At 32.8% G+C, this 22,941-nt stretch overlaps 1 protein-coding gene across 4 annotated transcripts in view; it reads left to right on the top strand.

Moving 5' to 3' along the window:
* Usp25 (ubiquitin specific peptidase 25) overlaps nt 1-22,941 on the top strand; it is a 95,019-nt gene that overhangs the window by 15,228 nt on the left and 56,850 nt on the right. For 3 of the 4 annotated variants that reach the window (XM_047563603.1, XM_047563604.1, XM_047563606.1), the window contains exons 3-6: nt 3,229-3,315; nt 10,508-10,645; nt 13,977-14,053; nt 19,401-19,474. In XM_047563603.1, coding sequence (XP_047419559.1) covers nt 10,529-10,645; nt 13,977-14,053; nt 19,401-19,474 — 268 coding nt within the window. In that variant the 5' untranslated portion in view covers nt 3,229-3,315; nt 10,508-10,528. Of the gene's footprint in view, nt 1-3,228; nt 3,316-10,507; nt 10,646-13,976; nt 14,054-19,400; nt 19,478-22,941 lie in introns of those variants that run through there. The other variant, XM_047563605.1, reaches the window with a different exon arrangement.

Consider the following 22,941-nt stretch of genomic DNA (forward strand, 5'->3'; position numbering starts at 1 on the left):
CTAGCTCTCAGCCAGAAGCAAATATAAATTCTCTGTTAGTAGATAATATATATTTTTAATTTTTCCAATTTTTGTGTATAATATTTGGTACTCAAATTAACCATACCAGAAAATAAAAGAATAAAGAGAAAAAGTTGGATGATAGAAATATACTTATATGGAAACCAGAAGATTGTTAGTTATAATAACTGTACTTAGTGTCATCAAAGAATTGAAAGCAAGATTGAGACTTTTGACAGAAAACTAAAAAAACTATTAAGAACAAAATGGAAATTTTAGAATGAAAAATATAACACATGAAATATATCAATGGATAAATTGAAAAGCATATCAGATGCAGCTAAAGAGACAAGCAGTTAACTGGAAGTCGGTCTGAAGAATATTTTCAGACTAAAGCCATGAAATAAAGATAAGAGCATATAAGAGAGAAATTGGACATAATGAGTAGTACAAACATAGTGTATTGTAGTTCAGAGGGAAAGTAGAAGGGCACAGTGCAAACACAGTATTTGAAAAGATGATTGAGCATATTCCAAACTTGAAAGAGAGATCAAACCACAGGTGTAGGAAGTAACAGGAACCCAATAGTAGAAAAAAAGATCACTGCACTAGTGTACATCATAATGAAACAAACAAACAAAAAAACTACAAGAAGAAAATCACAAAAGTAATGAGAGAAAAAGATGCATCATGTGTATAAAGGAGCCAGAATTATCAACTGACTTTTCAATAGAAATAATGTCTTTAAAGTGTTGGAAAAAAATTAAGTGGTCACTTATTTCTGGCTCAGTAGAAATCTTCAAAAATGAAGAAATACCAATTTCCATCAAGCAGAGGCTGTAATAGGTATTCAGAGCTACATGTAACAAAATTCTAACCATGTTCAGAAATAAGGAAAATGTTCTCCAGTGGGAACTCAGAGTATCAGAGTAGTGTTCCTTTTTAAGTTTCTCATAAGGATAGTTTATACTTTGTCCCCCTTATTTATGTCCCATCACTCCCATTGTTATTGTACCTCTTCTTTCTCTACCACTGTACTGAAAAGGTGACTTCCTCATTGCCAAAGGTTATCTCTTCCCCATACTTCATGGCAATATTGCTATTCTTGCCCTTCTTGAAATATACCATTGATTATTTGATGATACATCTGAGTCTTCTGTAGTACTTCAAATCTTCATTGAGAGACCCTCTGAAAATGGTATTTTTAGAGTTCCACAAATTAAATATATAAAAAAAAATAAACTCCACAGTTGTTGTGATAACCAGCCAATGATTGAAAATTCTGCTTTCTCTCCTCTCCTTTCTTTTCTGATTTTCTTACTATTCATACTTAGTCCTTTACAATATTCTCCTCTCCCACCAGCTTTAAAATGTTGCCTTTTCTCAAAGACTCTGATCTTGGTCTGTTGTTACTATATTCATATCCTTTCTCTTTTCTAACATCTAGTGTCATTGTTCAACCTACAGTTTTAAGATTATAATCTCCACAAGTGGGGAGATTATATAGATTTTTTTTTTTCCTGCTATCTGTCTTCCTAGTGTCTCACTTATGTTAGCTTTTGTTGGAGTGACCCAAATATCTGACAAAAGCAACTTATGGGGGAAAGTTTTGGTGGGGGGGCTTACTGTTTCAGAAGTTCAGTCCATGGTCATTTGGCTCCTTTGCTTTGACTCTGAGGCAAGGCAGAACATAATGGCAGAAGAATGTAGTGGAGGAGTACTGCTCACCTCATGGAATCTAGGAAGCAGAGAAAGAGAGAGGGCAGAGCCAAGGAGGAAATATAAACCCCAAAGGCACATTCCACAGTGACCTACTTCCTCCAGCTATTTCCTACCTGCCTGTAGTTATCATCACCCAGTACAGAAGTCCTTTCAAATTATTAATCCATCCAATGGATTAATCCACTAATTAGCTTACAGTTCTCATAGTTTTATCATTTCACCTCTGAACATTCCAACATTAAAACAGGAACTTTTGGGGAACACCTCACATCCAGGCCATAGTAGTGTGCTGTAAATATTTGTTAAATGAGCTGGGAGTGGTGTTAAGCACCTGTAGTCCTAGCTGCTTAGGAGGCTGAGGTGGGAGATCACTTGAGGCAAGGAATTTGAGACAAATCTGGACAACATATTGTGACCCCATCTCAATGAGGAAAAAATGAATTATTTTATGTGTTCATAATGCTTAATTAAGGTGTCCTTCCAGATCACAAACGATCAAAATATTTTTCTATAGTTTCTGCTATCAGAAACTTTTTATCTTTCATATTAGTCCATACATTTCCTTATATGTAGTGATCTAGTTTTTCTAATAACTTGTTAATAACTTTTTTCTAATAACTTGTTCTAATAACTTTGCATATGCTTGTTTTCCCTTTGAGCTGCTACCTTATATTCTGCCCAGTTGTCTTAACTCATCTTGTATAAAATTCAATACATGATTTCTTCCTATACAGTAATTTTCAAACTTTAAAAACTGTGATCCATGAAAGAAATATACTTTATATTATAAAACAGTTTACATATACAAAAGTTTGTAAAACATCTACCATGAAAATTTTACAAAAAGTATTGTGGTGATGGGTATGTTGCTGATACTTTTTATTTTTAGAAATCATTTTTGAATAAATGTTTATTAAGATGACATAATGATGGGTCACAAACTACTGTTGAGTACTCCTCCAGGAAACCTTTTCATGAGCATCTTTCATATGTTCTCATTATACTCTCAGAATAATTAGTGTTACTGTACCATGGAGGTATATTTTTATATATACCTCCATGTTTTTTATGTGTTTGTCTCCTTTCTTGGACACAGAGTTAATATACACCTTCTTTGTGTATCTATCACCTAGCATCTGAGGATAATTCTTAGTGAACATGGAATGTCTAAAAAATCCTAGACTTTGTATTGTATACGTTTATTTTGAGGAAACTTCTGTGTGTGTGTGTGTGTGTGTGTGTGTGTGTTTGTGTGTGTTTGTAGTAATAACCATAGCTTTCAATATTATTTTTTTAACTTGTACTTGAATAATTGTGCTTTTCAGATTAAGTTTTGCTAATTATCAAGTATATCAGAATATAAGAAATAAAACTTTTTTCTCAGGGAGAAAATAGGCCGCCTTATGCAACAGTTGTGTATTAGTATATAGTCAAAAAAAGTCTCTTGACACCAATTTTATAATTCTATTCATAGAATTTTCCTTATCTTAAATTGTTCTTTTTCAGTCATTATTCAATCTTTTGGAATTTAGAAGATTAGTTCTGAATTATAAGCCTCCATCAAATGCTCAAGATTTACCCCGAAACCAAAAGGTAAAATTGTAAAAGATTTTTAAATAGATTACTTGTGCTTTTTTGTATTCTGTCATTTATAATTGCTTTGGGGCATTTATTTGCTTCATCAAACTGAAACTGTTGGAATTTGAATGTCAACTAATTAATCTCTACCATAGTAACTTCTTAACATTCTGTGTCAGTATATTGCAAATATGACTCTTTCTTCACCTACATGTCAACAGTTAGATGCCAATTTTTTGTGTCAGTTTAGTAAACTTTTTGTACTTTATTGTCAAATTCCAATAGACTTTATAGGCTATAATTTATAATTCAGGATCTTTCCTCAATTGATTTCTCAAAATTGTATGGAAATCAGGTTTTCTTTTCAATTGTTTTGAGTTCTTAAAAGATAAACTTTACAGTACAAATCTTTACTTTTTTTTTTTTTTGAAATTAATGTTAGGCAATGCAAAATAAGGGAACTCGATCCTGGAGTTACCTTACCTGGCTTCTAACTATGGACCGAAAGCGAGTCACTTGTTCTGTCCGTGCACTTTCTCTACAAAGTGTAATAATGACAGTAGTTATTTCATGGAGTTGCTCTGGGGATTAAATGAGGTAAAACGTATAAAAGGCATAAAAGTGCCTGCATACAGTAAGTATTAGTTATTAGCAATTGAGTTAGATAATAATTTTTAAAATAGGAATTTTTAAAAAATAGGTCTGATTTGTAAGCATTCATATTTAATATACAGAATATTGACTCTGGAGATGATATTCTTAAGTGCTGGGCTTTAGTGATCTTGCCATAAAAAGCCTATAGTCCTAAAATGGACTGGATTCAGGCAAAGAAGGTATAGTTTTAGGTTTCAGTGAAGTGCTGTACTTTGTGTGACCTATATTGTGGTAGTTATAAATTAATAAATTATGTTTTCCTTTTAGTGTTTAATTTTTAAAACCACTTTTCCTGCAATATGGGAAACATTTATAATGTACACTAAAGGGAATAGAACTTGATGTATAACCAACTTTTCAGGCTGTCATCTCTGGGCTGTAAAGTGTCAGCTTGATAATTAATTTTGAACAGGGAACCAAGACCACTGGGCAAAGGATCACACTGTAGATAAATTAAACAGATCTGTTCTGTTACAGTTTTTACTTGTAACTTTCTGGACTGTTGCCTCCCTTTATCACAATCGTTTGTTAATATTAACAGTTCTCATGTTTCACTTGAAGTATATATACATATAATATGTATGACATTATTTAGAATTATTATTTCCATTTATTTATTTTTATGTGTTTTATCTTTTATTTCCTGGATTTTAGTAGTTTACAGAGCTTTAATTTATTTTATTTTCATAGTAGGCCAATGTTGGTTTTGTAATCTACATAAGCAGTAGTCTTTATGTCCATATTACATACCAGAGCTAGTTGTGAGGTTATGAACCTGTTCAGCACATGCTGGGGAAATGTGTGTTCAGCCTATTTCTAGAGAAGTTTTATTTCTTGCAGTAGAAGGGTCGGAATGTGCAGGTATCTCTTTGGCTTAGGGAGTTGAAGTATTCACTTCATTCTCTGAAAGACAATAATTTAGAAGAGTACTGTGCAATTTTATATGATGGTTCCATAAATGAAGTTATTTTTTAATTTGGTGTGGTGACAACAGGATACACTACAATTTGCTACCTTTGAAGCAAATGTGGTAATTCTAGGTAGTTATTAATTACTGATTTGTGATAGATTCACTTGAGGTGATTAAAGACCACTTTTAAAGATGTCAGTGTAACTTCTGTCACCTGTTAGTAGTGAATTTGTTTCTAATTATGTAATGTTTACTACTACTTTGTGAACTTGAAAACGAATGTGTCAAGATGCCAAATGCACTTAGGATTAACTTAATCAAATCATAGAGATATGATTTTTTGTACACTTGTAAGAGGATTTCTTTTGTTGGCTGTTAAAGCTTGCCACAAATATTATGTATATCTTAAGTGAGAAGAAGAGATCATTAGTGTATTTGGAAATCAGTTAATATTTTAGGTGGATATGGTTATTCTAGAAATTGAAACTATGTTTTATAGATCCATATTCATTTGAACTGTAAGGTCAGTGTTTAGGGAATCATAAAGTGACCAAAAAATAATATAGATTCTCAGTACAATCATTCTTTCCCACTTCAGTACTCTTTTGGCTTAAAATATTAAAAACCGATGGTAAAACATGAAATGTTGAGAAAACAAGTATACTTAACTATGGAAATCACTATGTAAGTAGCTAAAACCTACTGATTTTTAGCTTATATTATTTAAAGCCTTGATTTAGGGTAAGAGTTTCCAAATAAACAATACTTTACCCACTTTTCACCATGTAGAACTGAGCATAGAAGGGAAGGTGCTTAGTTGCGTTTAATAATGTGTTCCTTGAGCAAAGACCTAAAGGGATTTTGAATTTTACAAAAAAGGGGAGGCATTCTGGGATTTTTGTCTTTAACCATGACAAAGTAATAGGGACTGGATTTACAAGTTTAATATAAAAGGAAATAATAAATGTAAGAGCAGAAATCACTGAACCTAGGTATCAGAAAAACAGTAGAAAATATTAAAGAACCTAAAGCTGCTTCTTGAGAAGAGTGGTAAAACTGATGAGCTTTTAAGTAGACTGAGTAAGAACAAGGCAGTAATATGTAAATGACAAATAAAAGGAATGGAAAAGTGGGATATCATTACATAATCTATGTAAAACACAGAGAGAATAATGTAGTATTATCAACAAAAGAGAAGAACGTTGAAAGCCACAATCCATTGAAGTTTACCATTGAAGAAATGAATAACATGGAATAACCCTATGTCATATTGAAAAAATCTAACAGTTGCTGGGCACAGTGGTACATGCCTGTAATCCCAGCAGCTTAGGAGACCAAGGCAGGAGAATCATAAGTTCAAAGCCAGCCTCAGCAACTTAGTGAGGTCCTGAGTAATTCAGCGAGACCCTCTTTCAAAGTAAAAAATAAGAAGATCTAAGGATGTGTCTCAGTGAAGCATCCCTGAGTTCAATCATCAGTAACAGCTAAATAATCATACTGGCACAATACCAGTTCTCTATACATTTTACAGAAAATTGAGGAAGAGATAAAGCTCCCCCAACTCAATATGAAGCCTAGTATTACACTGAAATCAAAAGTAGAAAAATATATTTTAGGAAAAGAAAACTGAGACCAATATTGCCTATGAATATGGAAAAAAAAGTTGTGACAAAGTTTGGCAAATTGAATCCTACAGTAGAATATGTAAAGGATAATACCTCATGAAAAAGTGGAGTTTATATGGAATTCAAAATTGGTTCTTCTATTTTAAAATCAGTTTAATTCAACATATTAACAGACTAAAGAAGGAAAATGGTAGTCTTCTCAATAGATGAAGAAAAAGAACATGACAAAAGCTAACACTTACTTATGATGCAATCTCCCAAACTAGGAAAAAGAAAAGAACTTCCTCATCCTGATAAAGCCCATTTACAAAAAATCTACATGTAATATAATATTTAATGGTGAAAAACAGAATGCTTTTCCACAACAATCAAGATGTCAGCCTTCAACATTTTTTTAAACATTAGACTGGAATTCTTAACCAGTGCCAAAGAACAAGAAAAGAAGATTGGAAGTAAGAAAGCAAAACTGTATATAATTGGATTATCTTTGTAGAAAATTCTAAGTACTTTACAAAAAAAGAAAATATGTAAGTATTTCTTGGTTCAAGAACCAAGAAGTGAGTAAAATTAAATGGTACAAGGTCAACATACAAAAACATTTGTATTTTTGTATACCAGTAACACACAATTGGAAATTAAAAAAAAAATACTTGAGTATAGTGACATATGAATATGTGAAATATGAAAGACTTAGAACTTTGCTCAAATATAATATGAAAGACCTGTGCTCTGAAAATTCCAGAATATCATTGAGAGAAATTAAGTTAATAAAAGAATATACCATGAATCAGAGGATTCAATATTTTTAGTAATCAGATGTCCCAAGATTAATCTATAGATTTCATGTAATCTCAATCATAATCCCATCAGTCTTTTTTATAGAAATTAGCTGATTGATTCTAAAGTATGTATGGAAATTTAAATATATAGGATAGCAGTAACAATTTTAAAAAGACAAAAAATGTTGGAAAGATTAGTTATTGCCATACTGTGCTGCTGGCCAAAATATAATAATGTAGATCAGTGGAGCAGAATAAAGTCCAGAAATAGACCCACACACATGAGGCAAATAGATTTAGTCAGAGTTGCCAAAACAATTTAGTGAGAAAAAAGAAAGATCTTCAACTAATAACACATATAAGAAAATGATTTTTAATCTTTACCTGACTCTAAAATAATCCATAGTGGACTATATTGTATTCTTACAAAGAAGAACTTAAACCATAAAATTTCTTGATAAAAGCAGGAGAAAATTTTAGTGTCATTAGATTAAACAGTGATTTCTTAAGTAGAATAATAAAGAGGCATTGACCGTAAAGAAAAAAAAAGTGGATAAATTGGCATCAAAATTAATTACTTTAATCTTTGAAAAATTCATGCAAAATGAAAAGGCTTGCTACAGACTGAGAAAAATAATTTGTAAGACCAATTGATTACTCTTTTGAGGAAAATATTTGAATAAATGCTTTATGATAAAAGATGCAGATAGTAAGTAACTAGATTAAAAAATGATCAACATTGCTAGTCATTAGGAAAATAAAGAATAAGCTGCAGATGCCACTGTGTACCCACTTGAGTAAACAAAAATTTATAGATACCTCATATTCAAATGTTGATAGGATGTGGAGCTAGAACTCCATGTCATTATACTAAGATATGGTATTTATAAAGGAAATTGGAGGAATATATCCACACAAAAACATGTGTCTCAGTATCTCCATCAGCTAGAGGCTGATGGTTAAATTAGTTGTGGTATATCCCCATAATGAAATACCACACAGCAGTAAAATGGAATGAATTACAAATGCAAACAGTCACATGAATGAAGCTCAAAATAATTAGCTGATTCCAATAAACATGCCTAAAACAAATATAGAGCACTTAATTCCATTTATATAAATTTCTAGAAAATACAAATGACTCTGTTCACCTGGGATTGATGAAGGAATGACAGTGATGAAGAAATTTTGGAAGGTGATGGACAGGTGTGCTATCTTGAAATTGTGATTCATGATTTCATGAACACATACATGAATGAAGCTTGGAAATTTCTCTGTTTGATAATGTACAGAGTGTATTGTTCATCAGTCATGCTTCAACAAACTTGTTAAAAAAACAAAGGCTAAAAGTTGTGTTCAAATAATTTCTATTGATATTTTCATAATTTACCAAATAGATTAACTGCTCTTAACTTCATTTATAGTTTTGCCTTTTGAAATTCAAGAATGATTTTCTAGCGTTACGAATTGATTGAGACAAAAATCTTTCAATATATTAAAGTATTTTACTTTTCAAATAAGCTACTCATCAGAATTTCTCTGAATTTTCAAAAATCATTACTTTCTTTATGATTCACCAAGAAATATCATTTGAAAAACTAATTTGTCTTATGTACACTGATAGATGAAGAAATTAATGACAGGAAACATTATTTTTGGAAACAATTTTGTGGGTTACAATTCAATAAAATTTGTACTTTTCAAACTTACTTACATAGGGCAGTTGATGAGAGAATAGGAAGTACCAGAGAAAAACCGTGGATTAGTTTTCTTATTTAGAAATTGGTACTTAATCTTATTCACTGATGGTGAAATTTATTATATTTAAATAAAAACTATGCCCCTCATAACTTAATACTTTTATGTCAAGATTAGTGTACTTCATGATTGATTTAATGCTGTGTGTAGTTTTTGGATCAAAAGATAAGTATTTGGAATGAATTTTATTCCCTTCCACCTATTTTTTAGAAGTTCTTTTTGAATGCATTTTGGAGAGCAGTTATTTCCATACGAATTATATTATTTTGGGCAGTAACTCTACAAAGATACACCACTATAATTTTGTAATATTGAAATGCTACTTATGTAAACTTGGAAATTTTTTCTCTTATTAAAGTAGTTTATTTAAGCTTTATATATTAAAGTTGTTATTTCAAGAACTAAATATTATAACAATTGCTTGTTTGACCTGCTGTTAGGACACATTTTACTACGTTATGTGAATTACATGCCTCAGAAGTTTTCTTCTTAACAATAAATTGTTATTGATTCATAGTATTTTTATTTATTTATTTATTTATTTTGTGGAAGATTTGATTTATTCAGCCAATAAGAATTGAATGCCTACTATGTGCTTCCACAGTAGCAACACACTGTGGAAGAGTAAAATCTTTGAGAAGCTTAGAGTCTTGTTTAGAATGAAAGTAAGATTTCAAAGACTGGCAGTAGGGTGACATATTAACCTCATATGAAGGTCTGACTTAATTAATTTTTAGGTTAATACTGTACTTATTAAACAATTAAATCATATTAGAATTAAATCATATTAAACATTTAGTAATTCAGTTATAAAATAAATATATACAACTTTATAAAATAATGAATGTGAATAACAATATTTATTAAATATTGCTAGTTAGGGTCCTAACAGTAGTCTAATAATTAAGGTCATCACACAGCAGTGGCAGTGGTTATTCATAGTGGAGGGTGTTCATTTCAGTAGATATGGAATATGCAGGCATTGGTAACTTAGAGGGATCTAGAATGACTTCATAGAGGAGGAGAGGTTTTTGCTTAAATGGGTGTATTGGGGAAAAGTACTCAAAGCAGTGCCTGGCATGTAGTGAGCACTCATTGAATGCTGGCTGTTACTGTTTCTCTTGCCATCACCAGCTGGGCCTACATGAATGAGAAGGATTATAATAAACAGACTTGAATGAGGAGGATATTCTTGGCTACGTAATGACATGATTTGCTATGAATATGTGGCATTTATCCTGAAATCGTGAGCCTAGCCTGGTCCCTCTGCTATTTACATGCTTGGCTCCTTAGAGTCCTATAGATGGTAGCAGAACTATTTTTTAAATATGATAGAGAGTGGTAGATTTATGCCTGATCTCTATCAGTTAATTTTGGGTTACTATTAATATGAATACTTGCTTACTAGTAAAGATTGCTAATCTTCTCTAAGGTTTTAAGATTCTTATCTGTGTTTTTTGTTTGTTTGTTTTTCCCATTAGGAACATCGGAATTTGCCTTTTATGTGTGAGCTGAGGTATCTATTTGCACTTCTTGTTGGTACCAAAAGGAAATATGTTGACCCATCAAGAGCAGTTGAAATTCTTAAGGATGCCTTCAAGTCAAATGACTCACAGCAGGTAGATTTCTTTTACTGTTTATTGACCTTTTGAATTTTATTTAAGCTGATCTGCCCTTCAGTAGTTTATACTAGAATATGTAATAACTTAGGATGCATCATTCAACTTTATTACAAATAACCTGAAGTCATTTAAATCATTATATGTTTGGAAGACTTATTTTAAATTAAGCAAAAGGAAAGTGATGTTGGAAATGTTAAGAAAAGTAAAGTGATTTATTATGATTGAAGTTGATAAGGAACAATGTGGATAAAATGAAGAATGTTCACCTGTAATTAAAATATCTTAACAAATGTGTGACAACCCAGTGTCAGCATAGTATACATGCTTTGATATTGCTGTTTTTGCCAGTAGGAGGTAATTTTTTTTTTAAACCCAGAAAAGGGTTTTGAAAGACCTTGCTGTTTTATTGTTTATCATTGTTTAAATAGTGCAATCATAGTAGCTAGATTTCCTAAAAACAAAATTGAGAACTTACATATAGAAATATAAAATATTTGTTAAAAAACCCAACTTTGTCACACACTGAGTAGTCAGAGAAATTAAGGAAAACTCAAAAAAATAAAAAAGGTAGTAAGAGTAACAAGTATTGAAAAGACAGCAGTGTTAAAGTAAAGGGCAGATGATGAAATAATATTTGAGAAGAGGTTTAAAAAGCCAATTTTTTTGTAGTGTAGTTTTTATAGCACTTGAATGTATCTCTGGATATGTGGAAAGGGAATGTGAAGTGGCTCTGAGCAATTCTGTTAACTACCTTTCCAGTCTGCCTGCCTGTGTACTGCCTTTCCCCCCACCCCCAACTTTAAAATAACACATGTATGACCAATATAAACAAACAAAAACAAAAAGGTCTCACATCAAGTTTTCTTCTGTTGATTTTTTTCTTTGTTAAAACCATTTCTAATAATGGCCCCCTGCCTTTTCGGTTCAGCATCATTTCAACTTTTTTACTCCCTATCATACTAACACACAAGGCAAAAGAAATGGTAGGGTCTGATCCCACACTGCCGTTTTAGGAACACTTCTTCTGGTTCTGGATACGTTTTACTTATGTATTCATTCATTCCTTTATTTTGGTTGCATTCTTTTCTTTTAGTATGTTACTTTCTTCTCCAATGGCCCATAATATACAGTTACATTTTGACAGATTAGTTCTGTTGGATTCCTTTTATCTGGAATTGTTTTTTCCTTTGTTTTCCTTGTTTACTTCCTTTTCTGTTGATGCTTTTCACAGTTGTGTAGTAATATTTGAGTGTCTTCATATTTGAAGATGAGGCAGCATAGACTTCATTTTGAACCACACATATGCATAGTTGGAACTTTCATTTGAGTTAAGAGTCCAGATGGAAACAGCTCTGCTGTTATGTGGCTCCTGAATGCTGCAGTATGAATGCTTTTGCCTTGAGCTGGCAGGGTTGACTAGCTAGTTTTCTTATTGTCGATTCTTTTTCTCTTTTAAAGTAGAGAGAGAGACATCAGTTCAGGTTGAGAGAGGTTTGATTCTCTTCTGTTCCCCAAACTCTTGACTCTGAAGTATGCATTATGACTTAGTGGAATAACTCTATAGTGACGTGTACATCATCAGTTTTATAAGTGAATATATACTTAAATTTTACATTCTTGGTAAATATTTAAAATATATCATGTTTTGAAATATTTTAGGGTCTTTATGGGAGACCCTTTTGGTCTAAAGAAGTACTGTCAATTTTAATCGTGCTTTTATTGTTTTCCTTTTCAAGTAACAATATTGCAATAATAAAAACTAGTTTTATTTTCTTTGGGTGAAAGATCTAAAGTATATTTTATAATTGTGAATTTTAGATTGATTGCTAAAATGGGGATTAACGTCTTCTAAAAGACTTGAGAAAAATAGGAAACTTTTTCATTTCTTGTTAGATGTAATCATCAAGATTAGTAAAGTTGAAAAAAATTATGGAAATTTGTGTTAAGGTATTAGATTAGTTCCCTAGGACTGCTCTAACAAATCACCAGAAACCAGGTGGCTTAAAATAAAAAAAGAAATTGTTCTTTCATTGTAGAGGCCAGAGTTTCAAAATGAAGGTTTTGGCAGAGCCGTGTACCTTGTAGCAGTTCTAGGGGGAAAGCCTTCCTTGCCTCTACCATTTCTAGGACTTCTGGTTGTGGCAGGATAGCTTCAATTTCTGTGTGTCTTTGCATGTCCTTTTACCTGGAGAGTCTATTTCTTGTCTTCTGTTTCTCACAGGAACATCCATCATTAGATTTTGGGTCTTACCATGATGATCTCATCTTGAGATTCTTACGTTAATTATATTTAAAAAGATTTTATTCCTTATTCTCAGGTTCTAAGCAATTATGTAATTTGTTGGGCCACTGTAGATGATGTAGATGATTATAACTGGATTTTTGTGCTACTGTAGCTAGCCATCTTTATATGTTTCTAGAGCAATTTACTTAAGCTTTCTAGATGTTAGTATCAGCATTTTTCAGGTGAATAGGTTGACCTAGACTCTCTAAAAATATAGCTGGAAAAATATATGATAGTTCATTTTATAGTTGGGACTGTTTAGATAAGTAAAGGTAAATTACCTGTGCTGATTCATCTGTTTTTTTGCAGTCTTAGTAGGGTCATTTAATTTTTTTCCTTCTGTTCTTTGTGAATCTTTTCCTCTATCTTCCAACTCATGTTGTTCAAAGAGTTATGGTACTAGATAAGTACATCTGCCACTACCTATCCTTACTTTTCTATGTTAGGAGAGCAAGGATCAAAGAAGGGCATGTGAAAAAGTGACATATGTGCTGATTCTGAATGGAGGATCAATTTGAAGTTCATAGGATCATGGAATCCATGGTTGGGAGTTAGTGGTTAGTTGGACTTAACCTGCTGAAGTAAACAAGTCTTCTGGTACAGGTGGCTATGACTTAGGAAAGTTATGTGTATGAGTTAAATTAAGAAACCAAATTGTCAAAAAAACCTCAAGTTCTTTTTATACAATGCTTTGTAAAATGAAGAACCTTTGTTAATATGATTTTCATTTTACAAAGACTGCAGAGTTCATTGGGCTTCCTTGTGTGTGTGTGTGTGTGTGTGTACATCCATACACATATACGTATTTTTTTTCTCCTAAAGTAAAACTTAGTAACAATGATAGTGTTTTTTCCCTCAAGTAATGCTTTTATATCCTTAGTTAAATTTCAAGTGTTCATTGGATTTAGTATGAAACATTTCACATGATACTTTTGTGAAGAGTTGGTATTGTACATTTCAGTGACTGGCTACAGGTTTTATGTTGCAAAAGTTATTATTTTTATTAGTAGGCTAAAAATCAACAAGACTTTTTTCTTTCCACAGCAAGATGTGAGCGAGTTTACACACAAATTATTAGATTGGTTAGAAGATGCCTTCCAAATGAAAGCTGAAGAGGAGACGTAAGTTACCATAAAGTTTAGTGATGGGATTTTAGGAGGTCAATGAATAGGACTTGACTTTTTCCTTACATGTGTTCATTGTCAGCAGAGAAATGGGAAACCAAGATAACTTGTGGGAGTACCAATTTTATCTGTGTTATTGACAAAAACTGTTTGGAATTTATGGAATCAAATTTTGAGTTGCTTTCATTTTCCAGTATAAGATCAGAATTTTGTCAGGCAGAGCTAAGAAATGATTCCTGAGAAAGCTGATCTTATATACTCAGTTCTTCTTAGATTCAGTGGTCCTTTTTCATGAGGAGGAATGGGTTAGTGGTAGAGTAATGAGTTAATGGTGGAGAAATTAAAAAGACTTTAATCTGACAAAGTCCTTTAACCTAGGGACAGGGGTATGAAGTTTCTCCTCAGTATTCCTCAGTATTCCCTACTTCTTATTCTCTGTGTCCGTTTGGTTTAACTATTAAAACCTTGGTTATTTAAAGTATTTTACTGGCCTACTTGAAAGAGAAGTCAGTGCTTTTAGGGAAACCCTGCTTTCACCCTCATTAGGCCATTCTCCTAATTCTCCATTTGTTCCTTTATTTATTTTCTTGGAACATCAGGTGACTATTTAGATTGTCATCCCGGTCTCTGACATGACCTTACCAGTTGTAGTAATTGAATTAATACATAGAACACAGTGAAATCCCAGGCTTAAAATTCTCTCTCTTTTTTCCTATTTTCAAATTATGTCCACCCTTACTGCCCCCAATAAAGTTTACTATAACATAGTTTGAAATGAAATTAAGGTTCAAGATATTCCAGTCATGCAGTTTTAACAACTAAGAGATACTTCTGAATTTTAATATTGATTCTTCCCCCATTTTACTGCCAAAATCCAGGGAAATATTAAGCTTTCACATGACATCCCTTTTTTAAATGTGAAATTCTGAGATGTTATACTCAGAAATCAATATTTTGCCCTGTGATTGCAAGTAAAATAGAGAAGATAACTCATTTCCCAGTCTTTTATTTTGTGTGGTCTCAGCTACAAAGCTTGTTGTTTCTGTGCCTGAACAAAGTTGTGATTCTACCACTGCAACCTGTAATCACATACACGTATACATACGTAGTCCTTCAGTGTTTCACATAATGAATCACACATACCTTAATTTTAGATTTCAGGACATTGTTAGGACACACATGATTAACATTAGTCTCTTATCTTTGACATTTTGCAGTAAAAGTGGAACTTTAATATCTTGCCTGTCAGTCTAACAATGTTATTATTCCTAGAACTTCGTGCAGTTTCTCCTCAAGTTGTTACCAAGATTGTAGCAGAAACTTAGGATAATGGTAAACTGAGATAATTGTTAGTTTCAATTCTATCAGGAATGCCAGTCATAGAAGGCCAGTTGACTGCGGACAGTTCTCTGAACTTAAACTAAGTTGGAAGAAGTCTCTCGAGAGTAATCTGATACCAAGTATGTAATACTGAGGGGACAAAATTCCACTCATTGCAAACTGTCTCTGTCACATAATATGGCATTTGAGACCTGCTTTCTTAGACTATTTAGAAGTTTATGATGTGGCAGTTTTGGCCAGTAGGTAGCTTTCATTTTTGTCCATCAGAACTCTACAGTTGCCTTTTTCTTAGGAGCTCCAGTCTGTCCATTGCCAGTGCTGCAGGGAATGGACGCTTTGTTTGGTAACTTGTTTTTGTGCCATGATGGCTGCCATCACTGCTGTGCAATTGCTTGGGCCTGAGAAGCCTGCTTTTGAGGTTGATCTGTCTTCTCTTTATCTGGTTTCATCTGGAAGATCTCCCTGTGAGATTTCCGACAGCATCCCATGAAGATCATTATCTCTTTGATATATTTTTTCCTTACATTCTGAATTTTCTAGACTTTGAGTATATTTTTTTCTGCTAAACCTTTTTCTGGGTATGATATGCTTCTGTATATATAATATATACATATATATACACATTTATGTGTATATGTTAAATGTATATATGTTATATATAGTGTATACATGTATATATGTATAGTTACATTTATATATATGTGTGTGCATGTATGTATATGTGTATGATGTGTGTGTGCACGCACACACTTCTTTTCCCCCTTTCTTCTTTTAAGAAGACTTGTCTTAAAAATTTTGACGGTTTAAATTGCTACATCATCCATAACAATTCAAGGTCATCTTTTTATTCTTTAACTTTGATTTCTTGCCTAATCTTTTGCTTTTTCCTGACTTATTCTTCTGATGTTATTTTCATAAGTACTTCACAATGAAGGTTAGTGAAATCTGAGTTAGGATATCCAGATTATCTATTACTCAAACACTCTTTTGTTCGACTTTAGCTCTCTTAGTTGGTGGATTCCATCAGGATTATTGTCCCGTTAGGCCATGTGCAGAATTACTCTATGATTGTCCATCCCAGCTTTAGAGAGCTAATGCTACTAATGCTAAAAATTCCTTGCTCATGTTCCACTAAGAGTATGAAAAATACTTGTTTTTCCATCTGTGTTAACTGTATCTCCTCAATGTACTGTTTTGAATTCTTATTCCTTCTGAAGGGGTAAGTGTATTGTGATTGTGGAGATCTTGCTTGCTTATTATTGATTTACTTTTTGTGAAATATTTTTGAATCCTAGTCAACTCTTTCCCCCATATTTTAAAATTCGTGCATAATCGGATTATGTTGTACATAATGATGGAATTTGATGTAACATTCATACATGCATACACTATAAGAATGTAATTTGGTGAATATCATTTCTCAGTTTTCCCCTTTTCTTCCCTTCCTTCTCTGCTCCTTTTCCTCTATTCTACCAATGTCCCTTTGATTTTCATGAGATGCCCAGCCACCGTTCTTTTTCTTTTTCCTCTCTAGCTTGCACATAGGAAAGAAAACATTAACCTTGACTTCCTGAATTTGGCTAATTTTGCTCAACATAATGTTCTCAAATTTCATCCATTTTCATGCAAATAACATCATTTCATTTTTCTTATGGCTGAATCAAATTCCATTATGTGTCCATATCTTAGTCCATTTATCTATTGCTGGACACCTAGGTTGATTCTGTAGTTGGGCAATTGTGAATTCTGCTGCTATAAACATGGACATGCATATATCATGAGAGTATGATGACTTTAATTCTTTAGGATAATGATGGAGTGTATCGCTGGGTCACTTGGTGGTTCCATTCCTAGTCTTTTGAGGAACCTCCATACTTATTTCCATAGTGCTTGTACTAATTTACAATCCCACCAGCAGTGTAAAAGTTTTCCTTTTTCTCCACATCCTCTCCAGCATTTATTATTATTATTTTTTAAATTTTGGTATTGGGGCTTGAATTTAGGAGCACTTTGCCACTGAACTACATTCCCCCATCCCCTTCTTCCTCTTTTTAAAAAATTTTGAGACAAGGTGTCCTTTCTAAATTGCTGAGACTGGCCTTGCACTTTCAGTCCTCCTACCTCAGCCTCTTGAACTGCTGGTATTACAGAGCTTACTGTTTGCATTCTTTTGTTTTTTTTTTTTTGGTAGGGCAGGGGATACTGTTTGCATTCTTGATGGTTACCATTCTGACCAGAGGGAGATTCATCAGCCACGTGTTTCTTTTGAGAAGTGTGTGTTTAGTTCATTGCCCCATTTATTAATTGGATTATTTGTTTTTGTGATGTTAAGTTTTTTGAGTTCTTTTTATATTCTGAATGTGAATCTTCTGTCAGAATAGCTAGCAAAGATTTTCTTCCATTATATAAGTTCTCTTTCACATTCCTAATTGTTTCCTTTTCAATGTAGATGCTTTTTAATTTGATGCATCCCATTTGTTAACTCTTGGCATTATTTTCTGAGGTCAGGGGTCCTGTTAAGAAGGAGTTGCATAGTTTTTTAGTCTCATTCCTAGGATTTTGGGTTGATTTTTGTTCAGGGTAAGAGATAAGGGTCTAGTTTCATTCTTCTGCATATGGATAACTTGTTTTCCCAAAACCATTTATAGTAACTGCAACAGCGTGAATGATTGGGCAGGAATTATATAAACCAAGTCGTTCTAAAATATTGTAAAAATTCATTAAAAGAATAAGATGAGATAGGGTGGTAAAAGAAATTTAGAATGTTCAAAATGTGAACAGAGAGAATATAGAAAAGATGTATCAAGTGATGAGTATAGAAGGAGGAGAAAAAAATAGAAAAAACAAAGGGAGAAAGAAGAAGAGAATTGGACTGTTAGTGGGACAAAATATGAAAGAGAAATGAACAAAAGAAAACCAAAATAAAAATCCTCTCAAAGCATAAGATAAGGAATAATAAGTATCCTAAAAAATAAGTTGGTTTCATGTAGTTGCTAAAAATGAGGAAAAAGAAACAAATATGTATACTTAAATGTGTTCGTGGCTTTATATAACATAATTAAATTGTGTGGGGGCAGGTTCACCTTATATTTACCTGAAAGTGAAGTGCCAACCAAGTGTTTTGAATAGCACTAAAGATTAACCCAGTACTACTTGGATTATTGTAAGAATTAAATGAAGGATTTACCATGTTATTCTAAGGATTAAATGATGACCCATATAATAGATTTATCCAGAGGCACCTAGTGTTCCCCCCCTATCAAAAATGGTACTTTACAAATCAGTTGTATTCATTTAAATATAAAATTAAAGAATAAAAATTTTGTTTGTGACTACAACACATTTTATATACAACAAGGCCAAGACCAACTTTGTCTTTCAGGGGCACATAGTACAAATCCCAAAAGGATAATTTAAAAATTGTAAAAAGAAAAAAAATAACAAATCTCACTTGTTGAACAATTTGGAAAATTTACAGACTTAATTTGCTAGCAACATGAAACTCAAAAAGGATGGGCTAGCTTTGCAGCTCCTCTGACTGAGATGGTATATCTTGGTCCTTCATTCGTGAAAGCCATTGTTTTTGGATTTTATGCACTCGTGGAAAATAACTATGTTGTAGAAGTCTATTCTGACTAAAAGACTTCCCAACAAGTCTTTAAGTAACCACGTATTGTAGGCATAAAGTTTGAGACTGAAATGTGTGACAGCAGAAAGAGGAAGCTCATCATGAACACACGCTGTCAGGTTTTCTTCTAAGTTTTTTCATGCAGTTGCTCATATTAGCCCTTAAAACAGTGTCATGAGTTCTTAGTTGACAGGAGAAGAAATGGAAAAATAAATTTAAATACTTTGCCTAAGATCACATGATAAATAACAGAGCCATGTGTGGTGATAGCCACGTAAATGAAATGTTACCATCTTGTCATATATTTTAATGTTTTCTCTAATATTTGTAAATCCAAAAATTATAAGTACTTTTGTATTTTTTAATATGCTTTAGGGATGAAGAGAAGCCAAAGAACCCTATGGTAGAGTTGTTCTATGGAAGATTCCTAGCTGTGGGAGTGCTTGAAGGTACAGTTAACATGTTTGCTTTTTATTACAAGTGAAAGAGATGTTATTATCCATTAGTTCATTTGTCTTGATAGTGACTCTGTGTTTGTGGAATGATTTTTATTTTTAATTTGACTTATTGTCTGAAAGTCTCTTGTATTGCTCCTACTGATCATTTGCACACAGAGCACAGAATTGAAAGAAAAGGTATAGAAGTGCATTTTCACATGCTAATTGATAATTCATTTTATGCTAATGTTCTTGCCACTGAGAGAGCTTCTGTTGTACTGGGATTTGTTGAAATGAAGAAATTAATGGGATGTAGGAAGCTGACATGAGACTCAAAAAGTTTCAGATATTTGAACATTTTAGATATTTGAACATTTTGGATTTTCAGATTGGAGATGTTCAGTTGGTAATATCTATGTAAATATTCCAAAATCAGAAACACTTCTGATCCTAAGCATTCCAGATAAGGGATATGCAGCCTGAAATGGAGTTAAATGCCAGGCTTGGTATGATGCTCAGTTTTTAATTTTTTTTCTTTTTTCTTTTTTTTTTTTTTTTAGTATCGAAAGCTGAATTTAGCAACTTAGCATAGAGTATTGCAGGATTCTCATTTTCTGGGTGATATGAAATTATTTAGATTCTGGTTTTCAAGAAAGGATTGTATTCTTTATCTTTTGAAAAATCTGTTAAGAATGTTAGTACTCATTCTATGCTAGTTACCTATTCCTTAAAATTTGGGTGTAGCTGGTTTTCTTAAATGGATAAGGGAATCAGATTCGTTAGATATATCTTCATTTAACAGTATTTTTAAGTCCCAAGCCATAGGGAGAAAAGTATTCTTGAAAAGTAGTTTTTCCTCATATGGCCCCATCAACTTTTGAAAGTTAGATATTTTAGGTCACCCAAAATATAAAGTTTGGACAATTGTTTTTCCTTCACATCCTTAAATAGTGAATTCTCATGAAATTATGTTTGAAGTTGATAATTGGGATTCATAAAAAGGAAGTTACTATAAGTCAACTTTTAGTCAGGCATTTAAAAGGTTAGATTGAGGTTTAGAACATTTTTGTTTACTTCAAATGTCAAGTGTTTATTATTTAGGTTTATATAAGTGAAATACTTCTCATAGAGTATTACATTGGGCCAGCTATGGTATTCTGATTTTATGTGAAGTAGAACACTATCTGAAGCTGTGAATAGGTTCAATCAGGTTGAGACTGGGCACTGGATCCTAATATACTCTGTGAGTGCTTCTACTTATGTTATATTAGTTCTTAAAACTAATATTAGTTCTTAAAACTAAACTGGTTGTTATTAAGCTGAGTGTGGTGGTGCATGTCTGTAATCCCAGCAACTCAGGAGGCCCAGGCAGGAGGATTCCAAGTTTGAGGCCAGTATGGGCAACATAGTGAGAACATAGTGAGACCCAGTCTCAAAATAGAAATAAAAAGTTCTGGGAATAAATAGTTCAGTGGAAGACTGCAGTTCTCAGCATAGTATAAAAACAAAAAAAGGTGGTCATTATTAAAATGTAACTTAATTTGTCAATCAGTGTTGAAATTTTTGTATTCAATATAAGTTGCTTCAAAGCTGTTGTGCTAAATAAATGTGACTTTTTTTTGGAGTATGTATATTTTTTTTAAATTTACTTATTTATTTTTAACAGGTTGCATTTTGATTCAGTGGGGTACATCATTTAGTTTCTATGGTTGTGCATGAGGTAGATTTATACCATTTGTGTAATCATACATGTCTGTCTCATGTAATGATGTCTATCTCATTCCACCATTTTTTATACACCCTCCCTCTCATTTCCCTCTACGTAATCTAAAGTTCCTCCGTTCTTAATATGTTTCCATATGAACTATATTGCAGTAAAAATAGTTTATCCTAGAGCACTTATCATTTTTACACTATTACATCACTTTTACATCGTTATTTCCCTAACGTTTTATTTCAGACCAGTGCTTTTCTTTGAGGGTGATTTTGGGTTTGCTTGCTAAAACACTCCCACTGCAAAACTTCCTTTGTTTTGAGAACCTCTAGTCCATTGACCCTTGCATTCCATCTCTCTTGGAACTGGTCTGTACTTTACTTTCTTACCTGTCCATTAAGATCACTTTTAAAAGTACCTAAAACCATCTTTCTTCTATTCCTTTCTGGTCCCTGATTATTCTCTAACCCTCATTGAGCTATTCATATTCTTTCTTCATGTACTGAGTACTGAATGTTGCTGGGTAAAAGTCAACTACTGGCCAATTAAAACAGAATATGAATTTGTAGTGATAGTGCAGAAGTGAAACCTTGGAAAAGGGACTGGGGAGAGTGAACTGAGCCTCAGTGGTCTTATATCTGTGACCCCATCTGGCAATGGTATTTGCTTTTTTAATCACTGATGTCTGTCATGTTTTCTGCAGTAAATTTTCATCTTTTCTGCTCCTTCATTTCCACTCACCTTTGTCTCTTCATTCTCTTAGAAACATGTTACCTCAGATTTCAGGGAGTTATTGTGCAACTGATAAAACTTAGTTAACATGGGTCCTACCCAAGGCTCTGAGTTTACTTCTATGTCTGTAATTTTGTATTGTATTTCTTAACCACTTCCCTGAATATGGAAGCCTTTGGATCCATCACCACCTCTGCCATATTCTGTCTCACCAAATAATAAAGGAAATATTGTTTTATATAAAAACACTTTTATAAGTGTTTAGAATTCCATCTCTTCATGCTTTCACTTAGACCTTACTCCATAATCTCACTTTTTCTCAGTGTCTTTGACTTTTTTTTCTCCTCTGTCTTTATCTTCAATATTTAGACATATTCTAATATCTTACATCTTGAAATTTAAAAAAAAAAAAAGACTCCCTTCTCTTATTTTTTCCCCAGAATTCCTTTTCATTCCTATTCAGAGTTAATCTTCTTAGAAGAGAAGTGTTTGCTTCCCTGGCTTACTTCTCATTTACTCAGCCCTTTCTGCTTTAGCTCCTAACCATACAGCTTCTCAAAAGGGATCTTTGGTTATTGATGTTCTTCTACATATGGTCCTTCTTAGAAGTCATGCTTATAGTCTTTGTATCTAAAGATAGGAGATCCTTGGGACTCAGCTTAGTTCCTCTCTTCTTCCTATCTGATCCCTAGGCAGTTTCACCCGTTGCCTTGACTTACTATCAGTAAGCACTTCTCCAACTATTCGTATCTTCAGACAAGACTATTAATAGTTATAGGTTTATATATCCAGCTCTCTTTTCACATTAAAATCTCATGGACCATTCTGAGTCAGTAATTTCCATGACTGCCTCAAAACAACCGTTAAAAAATATTTCTTTGCTCTCCCTTTGGTAGTACTGCTTTCAGTCCATAAAATCAGTCTCATTCTTCCTGCTAGAAATCTGAGTGTCATTCTTGATAACTTCCTTGTTCTGCTGTCTTCTGTCCTGTCTACAGGCCAGTTGGTTAAGTCCTTTTGGTGCTCCCTTTTG

The sequence above is a fragment of the Sciurus carolinensis genome, chromosome 9 (assembly GCF_902686445.1).
Source record: "Sciurus carolinensis chromosome 9, mSciCar1.2, whole genome shotgun sequence".
NCBI lineage: Eukaryota > Metazoa > Chordata > Mammalia > Rodentia > Sciuridae > Sciurus > Sciurus carolinensis.